The sequence below is a fragment of the Danio rerio genome, chromosome 17 (genome assembly GCF_049306965.1).
Source record: "Danio rerio strain Tuebingen ecotype United States chromosome 17, GRCz12tu, whole genome shotgun sequence".
In the NCBI taxonomy this organism is placed as follows: domain Eukaryota; kingdom Metazoa; phylum Chordata; class Actinopteri; order Cypriniformes; family Danionidae; genus Danio; species Danio rerio.
The window spans coordinates 18,137,501-18,146,235 of NC_133192.1; the positions used below are offsets into that span (position 1 = coordinate 18,137,501).

Sequence of the window (8,735 nt, forward strand, 5' to 3'; positions counted from 1 at the left end):
AGATGGTGTTAGAAGGGGAAAGAACAAAACCTCATTATCAGTTTAGAGCAGTGACAAAGCCCTCAAGAATATGAAGGATGTTTTTAATACTCATGCAACTGTGAATGTGAAATGTCAAACCTGGTGACATCACATAAGTATCCATAACAACAGAGGCCAATAAACCCAGCTAAAGTGGAATAGTTTTCAGTGTAGTCATGCCTCAACTTTGGTTGGCCATGAGCCAGTGCTCAAATGTATTAACATGTTGATGTTGGATTGTTTTGTTCAGGTGAAATTGGGCGAAGCTGCTCCAAACTCTAAGGTGGTGAAAGTCACTGGCATCAATAGATGCTGGAGCATCAGCGGTAAGACCCACAACCAGTGCCACCTGCTGGACTTTGAGTCTCCTGATCGCCCGTTAGTGGTCAACTTCGGTTCGGCCACTTGACCCCCCTTTATAAGCCAGCTGCCGGTCTTCCGGCGGATGGTGGAGGAATTTTCAGATGTGGCAGATTTCCTGCTGGTCTACATCGATGAGGCTCACCCTTCAGACGGCTGGGTGGGTCCTCCCATGGAGAACTTTTCGTTTGAAGTGAGGAAACACCGAAATCTGGAGGAGAGGATGTTTGCCGCCAGGACACTTCTGGAGCATTTCTCCTTGCCTCCTCAGTGCCAGTTGGTGGCCGATTGCATGGACAATAATGCCAACATAGCCTACGGTGTGTCCTACGAGAGGGTCTGCATCGTGCAGAAGAATAAAATCGCTTACCTTGGGGGTAAGGGTCCATTTTTTTACAACCTTAAAGATGTTCGGAGGTGGCTGGAGAAGTGCTACGGAAAGTGATAATTTCTCGGAGAAAATAAAGAGGTCAAAATAGCCTTTTCTGTGAATGTTAGAAGATTTTATTTTTGTATAATGGAGAGAATCGAGGGAAGGTGCTTTTGGGACTGTTTAACGGTGGCTCCAGTGGAAACACTTGGGCTGGGCTCCAAGTCATTTTTTTTTGAATATTTTTTTAAAATGATAAACAGGTGTCCTACATTCCTAACCACTTTAAAAAGAAAGAATGAAATGAATATAGACACTAAATACTGACCTTGTGGTTTGCACTTCAATTTTGAGATTACATTGTTGCCAGCAAAATGATTTGTAGATGCACTATTAATAACTTGTTCCTTTTGCAATTAATGTAGAGTTAAAAGTGTGCAATATTTTTATGCGACATAACATATATTGCTTACAAAAGAAAACCAAATTGCTGAAGAGAAGAGAAAGCACAAGTTCCCAGCTTTTATATGAAAAGAGAATAATTTATTTTTATTGACATGTTTATTTTTTAATATGTGGCCTGTTTATGCACTTGTAATGCTTTCCCTCGCCCTGACAACTGACAATCATTCACATTCCATGTATCAGCTTTTACATTCGCACCAGTAACAAAAGCATTATCGGCATCCAATAACCACAGCTACTAATAATGCAAGTCGTTTGACCTGTATTGTACTCTTACCGCTCTTAATAAGCTGGACAAATGGAGGGAAAATTCTCCCAGCAGCCGCAGCCACCGAACTTAACTCGGACACTTGGCTTGACTGCTGTGTACAGGAAAGCTGACGGAAAGTTCTTTTACTCCTGAATGTTAGAGAAATGTTTTTGAATGTTGTTGATGGTGACTTTAACGCATAGGCAGTCGCTCATTTGGTTCAATACGGTGTTGGTGTGCACATGAAAATCACAGATGAAATGGTCCCCTGTCCTGTCTGTGGTTGGATGAGAGACCACACCTCTCCGTCCTGATCCAAATAGGCATGACTGCTAACATGCGGAAACAATCACTCTGAATCTGAATCACTCTGAAGGCTTTGAGTTTTGCTTCACAGAACAGTTCTCATGTACTACAACTGTCCTCGTCCTTTTAATGAGAAAAAGGCAAGACAAAATAAAGTTGAACTGCTGCTGACTATGATTCTTTTCCCCAGTTTTTTTTTTTTTTTTTTTTTTTTGATTCTGGGAAATGTCAATGAGGGGTGATTGGAGTAAAAAAGTGAGGGAAAAAGTTCAGTGGAAAACTCCAGATGGAGAAAACGTTTTGAGTGTATGATGATAATTAAAAAAAAAAAAAAAAAAAAAGGAAATGCACCAGCCCTAAGGGGTCGAGGAGTACATGTGCTTTTTTTCTTCATCAAATGTATGTGTCCGCAGAAACGCACCACGATGAGTCTGAACATGTGCAACACAATCAAATCGTGTGATGCAGAGGTCTCTGGCTGAACTTCTGCGTCTTCCAGGCTGCCAATAACTAAATAGTAAAGGCTCGGGGAGTACATGTCCCTGGGAAGCACCATGAAACAGAACCCCTTGTTGTGGCCGGGCATCGCTTATCCGAGCGGAACTAGTCCATTTGGACCGCTAAGACGTTATTCACAGACTGTCTTACTCTTGGAAAGCACCGTGCTGCACGATGGAGCAGGGAGGTTGCCAACATTAAAGATGGAGGCATCGGAAAAGAGAACCATACAACAGCATCGAACACAAGCCCCACTCCAGGAAAGAGTCCCATGGTGTGCCTTCTAAGGAATGCGTCTGGTAAACAGGTACTGAACAGAATTCTAAGCAGCGTGTGAAGAAGTGCTCTCATTTACAGGGCATAACAAGGGCTCGGGACCAAGTGGGGGAAAACCTGGTCCCATTTATTCAGATTAGGTCAAAACGTGACGCCTTAGAAAAGCGGACGTTTGCCAAATCAGCCGGTATAAATTCAAACGGAATGTCGACACAAGCATTTAAATGTATGTGTCTGCAGTTCAAAGATAAGCGCCTTTATGTTCATAATTCGACAATGGACTATTTGGTTTGGATGTGATCTGACCGCTCTCTCAGAAAAAATGATCTCAGGCCCAATATCAATATATACAGTAAATCAGCTCACGCTCCAACCCGAGGGATGCCAAACATTTTATTCATATTTAATGCACATTTTCCTGCATGTATAAATCTGAAAAGGAGAGGGAAGTAATGGAACATACCTCAAGGTAGTTAGTTCTTAAAGGGATAGTTCACCCAAAAATTACACTCATGTGTTATTTCAAACCTATATTGTTCAATAAAAAATGTCTACATTCTTTAGAACAGACAGTAAAAAAAAGGTTCATTCAGAGCCATTGAGCCAATTTTAGGGGGATCTATACTTTTAGGGAAATCTAATTATCTAATTTTAGCATTTTACTGTAATGTTTTTTTTTTTTTTTATCAATAACTGGTTAGACCCAATGCCAAAAGGCACATTTCATGTGTAACAGCAAACCTGTAAGCTTAAAATGGCCACAGCATGCATTTTTTCATTTTTAAATCCATTTAGCCAATCTCCAGGTCTGGCTTAGAACTTTTAGCTTAGCTTAGCATAGATCATTGAATCGGATTAGACCATTAGCATCTCATTCAAAAGTGACCAAAGAAATTTGAAACGCTTTTCCTACTTAAAGCTTGACTCTTCTGTAGTTGACGGACAATGAAATATTTGCTATTTTGCTAGGCCATTATGGCTAGGTATTTCCTCTTATTCCGATGTAATGATCAAAGGACTTTGTTGCTGTAACTGGCTGCAGTAGGTGCAATTATAACTTCTTTGTATTTTAATTTAAATAGAAACGATTCTGGATTGGCACTATACAGTACTCGTACTAATTAATTTGTCTCTCACAAATGTCTCTGTGTTTCCCTGAGCAAGCAGGTGATCATGTTGGTTATATTGATGCACAGAAGTATACACTAGATATCGCATAGGGACCCAGAGCATGCGTCAATAACGCCGCCATATTTGTACAGTGCTCCCAGGACAAGTGTTATTCAGCTGCACTAGTCAAGACAGTGTTATTTTGTGAAGACGCTAGACTTTTGCGCTGTCTACGGGTGTAGTAACAAGCAAACAAATAAAACAAAGCACAAAGGCAAAACATTTCATAGGTAAAATTTAGTTTTTTACGTTTTTGTATGTTATGAAATTGTGCTAAATGGGTAACTTTAATGAGTCACTTACTTCATTCACCATAAGGCAACTTATGATAAAGCAACTCGCACTAAACACTCGGCTTATGCTAGTTTTGTTGAATAAAATCGGCAAACAATGCAAAAGAAATATGACAATGAGATGCTTCGGTGCCAGAAACTTGTACTATTGTCGGCTAGTGAAGGAGATTCATAACAGAGATTGATTCACAAATGAGTCACTCCTCCGTCAGTATGAGAAGTGAAAGCAGGTGAGGGGGTGTGTTTCAGGACATGGATTAGATCAAATTTAACAGGGAGGGTGGATAGTACATTTCCATACACACAAACACAAGCTTTTTGCCAGGAATGTCTGTGCGATCACTGATCCATCAATGTAGAAAAGTTATGTAAAACTATGTTTCTTGAAAAAAAAAAAAATAAATAAAATGCATACTGACCTTCAGGAAAACTCCCGAGATATATGTGTATGTGTGTAATTCTCTGGTTCTGGATGGCCACAGTCCTCCACTGCAGCTTGGTCCCGAATTCATTTCAAAGAAGCGCTACCCTGTACTAAAATGGCGGCTCTATTGACGCATTCCCTCTAATTGACAACAACAGGGTAGGTGACATCTAATGCATATATCTCTGATATCGATGGAAGTTAGCTGGTGTTACTACATGATTTTCAGGCATAATATCAATGCGCCTGCTGCAGTCATGGAACAGCAGTAAAGTTCATTTATTCTTTCAATCATTTTCTTTTCGGCTAAATCTCTTTATTAATCAGAGGCCGCCACAGCGGAATGAACCGCTAACTTATCCAGCAGATGTTTTATGCAGCTGATGTCCTTCCAGCTGCAACCCATCTCTGGAAAATAAAATTCATTTAATTTTCCTTAATTTTTTTCATTTTTAAGTACGAGGTATAACTACGGAAGAGTCCAGCTTTAATAAGAAAAATATCATCGAAACCCTGTCATTTCTTAGCAAGATGCTAATGGTCTAATCCGATTCAATGATTTATGCTAAGCTAAGCTAAAAGTGCACCCGTCAAAACCCAAGGTTGGCTGAATTGATTAAAAAGATGATAAAACAGATCTCTAAGAGATCTGAGCGTACTCGTAAACCATATTTCTGAAAAGATTAGAATTTTCCTTTAATTTCACAAGATTTTAGGGTGACCCACAACATTTTAACTTTCAGAAGGGTACTGATTGACACTAGACTAGGCATCTATCCAACAGTCTATGAGGAATTATGCCACGAAGGCGTGCACTTAGGGAACAAAAGACCGTTTACATGGTTTAGGGTGCCGTTTTGGGATTAGGCCATACAGTGCATTTCTACATTTGAAAGAACGGTCATTACAGGATTTCACTTTTGGGTGATCTACCATTTTAATGAATGATATATATATTTTTTTTATTTATTTATTTATTTTTTGTCAGTGACAAGCAATTACAGGCATCTAGGCTTTCTATTAACCATCAAACAGTCATTTGTATTTTATTTCACATCCATTTTCTACAAATCTGTCTTTTACATCACAGTAATGCAGCCTAACAGCCTATCATCAACATCATCTTTTGCCTCATATTCATTTGACCTTTTCCTGACTCATATAAGACTCTTAGCAGCCTTTGTGGATGCATTCAGTACTGATACAGCACATTGATAAGGCTAAATTATGTTTTATATTTATATCTACAGTAAGTCTTATGAAGGTTATAGCCTCGCCAAGTATTTGCACTTTGAATAGAGTTCAAACTGAAAATGATCCAAATTCCTTGATGCCTGATGACTGATCAGCATTCAAAGCAAATGTAATTCTGATAAAAAGATTTTTACACCCAGCCTGGAGTTAATATAACATTACATACCATGTTTTGCACTCTGATATATAGCATGGCCATTTCAGCATAGTCGTTCTTAGCACTGTAACTGTTAATGTGTGAAATACTTCAGCAAAAACATTTATTCTTTACAGATAAAATCATCACTGAGGCATCAATAACAAATATTGGCATGTCATTCTTAGCACTGTAACTGTGAATGTGTGAAATACTTTAGCAATAATATTTTTTTCTTGACAGGTAAAATCATTAGTAAGTAATTAGTGAAAAAGCAAATGCATTTAAAATAATACATATTAATGTGACGCGGTGGTGCAATAGTTAGTGCTGTCACCTGAAAGCAAGAAGGCCGCTTATTCAAGCATCGGCTGGGTCAGTTGGCGCTTCTGTGTGGAGTTTGCATGTTCGCCCTGTGTTTGCATGGGTTTCCTCCAGGCGCTCCGGTTTTCCCCACAGTCCAAAGACATGCAGTACAGGTGAATTGGGAAAGCTACATTTTCCATAGTATATGAGTGTTATTGAATGTGTATGGATGTTTCCCAGAGATGGGTTGCAGCTGGAAGGGCATTCGCTGTGTAAAACATATGCTGGATAAGTTGGCGGTTCATTCCCCTGTGGCGACCCCAGATTAATAAAGGGACTAAGCTGAAAAGAAAATGAATGATTGAATGAATTTTAATTTATACAATAGTCAATGCCAATGACAATAATAGTAATAATAGCCGTATTTATTAAATTATTATACGTTTAGCAAATATTGGAATGTATACCTATAAACAAATAATAATAAAATTATTAGCCCTTCTGCAGGATTTTAAATATCTTTCAAAAAATTTCCCAAGTTTTTTTTTTCAATAGAGCGAGGACACTCTTTTGCCTGGTCTCATGGCTGATCACATGCCTGCCTCTAAACGTGCACGTCTCATGCACAAACACCTTTTAAATGTGACAAAAACTCTCAACAACTGAAAGTTACTGACAGCTGTCTTTAATGTTTTATGCACTACTTTAATGATTATTATGCACTACTGAAACAACAAGGAAAACGTAGCAAAGAAATATTACTTATTAAATAAAAGCTACTTTATAATTTTATGCAACACCTTTAAACTTAAAAGGAAAGCATAAGGGCGATCTTAAGCAAAAACAAGGTCCCCCAACCTATAAGGTATTTATAGAATTATTTAAACTTCGAAGTAGCTATGTTTTTTCTTTCCCTTATATTTATTTATTCTAACGATGGAACTTGTGAGGTTAGTTGGTTAATGATGGTTTTTGAAAACACACCCTTAGGTAGGTAGCTTGTTTGATTTTGGGGGTGTTCACTTGCACTAGCCCCTTGTGGATGTTGCGTAAAGCTCAACATTTTAATTAGTTTTTTTTTAATTGACAAGCCGGCCTTTACTGCTGCAGCACAGCACATAACAAATTGCAGAGCTGCGCGTGAAGATTCACACATTTTCAATGGCCACATGTGTTATGTAGGGGCAGCACAGTGGCTCAGTGGTTAGTACTGTTGCCTTACAGCAAGAAGGTCACTGGTTTGAGTCCCGGCTGGGCCAGTTGGCATTTCTGTGTGGAGTTTTCATGTTCCGGGTTCCTCCGGGTGCTCCGGTTTTCCCCACAATCCAAAGATATGCACTATCGGTAGGGCTGGGCGATTTAGCAAAAAAAAAAAAACTAGGTTTTTTATAAAGTTTGACCAATTCACGATTTCGATTTCGATTTCGATTTTTTTTTTATTTATTATTGTGTCACTAGTATTCTCAAAACATTACAACAACATGACTGAAGTAACATTCTCTTTAAAAGTGACTTGAAAAACTATCTGGTTTAGGAACATTGTATTTTTAATGGTCATGTCATACAAAAATCGGTCAAGGTGTAAATAAATGTAAAACAAATTCACGAGTTAAATATTGTTGCTGAAGATTTGAATAAGAAATATTTGTGTAAATATTGCACTTGCAGGAATACAGATGTATTTTTTGCAAGTTTTGCTGAGCCTAGGAAAGATTGGCTGTCAGCTCGGCTTTGACTTTGTCTTCTGATTAAATGACAGGTTGTAAAGCTGCTGCCTTTTTCTTAAAAAGATACAGTGGAAGAAAAGGACTCAACATGGAAACTGTAAAGCCTAATTTAACCCAATGTGTAAAGTTGTGGACGTATAGTAGGAGCAAAAACGAGTACCAGATGTGTGTCTAATGTAAAATAATATATTTAATCTATTTTTCTTTTTTCCCCCTTTTAAATAACAATCATTTGATGCGTTTTGCTCCACTCTCTGTATTATGCTGGCTAATCTGTCTGGTTTTCAACTAGGTCCGCTAAATGGCGTCATGGGGGCGGGTACTTTCATTTTCACTGCTACAGGCCCTCACCTCTAGTCGTGTTCAAATCAAAAGATCAGCGCGGTTTTTCACATGGCAGGCTTTTACGTCCTTCATACATGTTGAGATCGAGTTTATCGACTTGATGGGGGAATGTCTTGACAATCCACACAGACGTGCAACAAGTAAAATCCTACATGTCTTCACACTTTAACAGCCAGTCAAGCAGGTCGCACACCAGAAGCGCCGCGATACGGCGCACAAATGACAATTCAATTTAAACTATCACACAACAAACGCGCACATTCGCATGATATTTAACATGAAACTAATCAGATGGCGCTCTGTGGGCCGGCTGAAATATGAACTGCTTTGTGAATTGTGGCTGGGCGGCTCCGGTGTGTGTATAGAAATCTGTTTAGAATTCTAAAATCCATGGCACTGCGTGGTGCTGCGCGGCATGTTGCCGATAGGCGCTTTTGGTGTGCTTCCTGCTTCATACAGAGAGTGAACCAAAGCACATTATAATGTATTAAATATATATATTTTTCTCGATTTGATTCAAAATTAAATCGTCTT

The 8,735-nt window shown here is 38.8% G+C and overlaps 1 protein-coding gene across 1 annotated transcript in view; it reads left to right on the top strand.

Annotated features, from left to right (window-relative positions):
- The window catches only part of dio2 (iodothyronine deiodinase 2), a 3,371-nt gene extending 1,422 nt beyond the window's left edge, over positions 1-1,949 (top strand). Inside the window, exon 2 of the mRNA NM_212789.4 lies at positions 272-1,949. Within this exon, the coding sequence (NP_997954.4) occupies positions 272-826 (555 nt within the window). The 3' untranslated portion in view covers positions 827-1,949. The remainder of the gene's footprint in view (positions 1-271) is intronic.
- Positions 1,950-8,735: the final 6,786 nt, after the last annotated feature.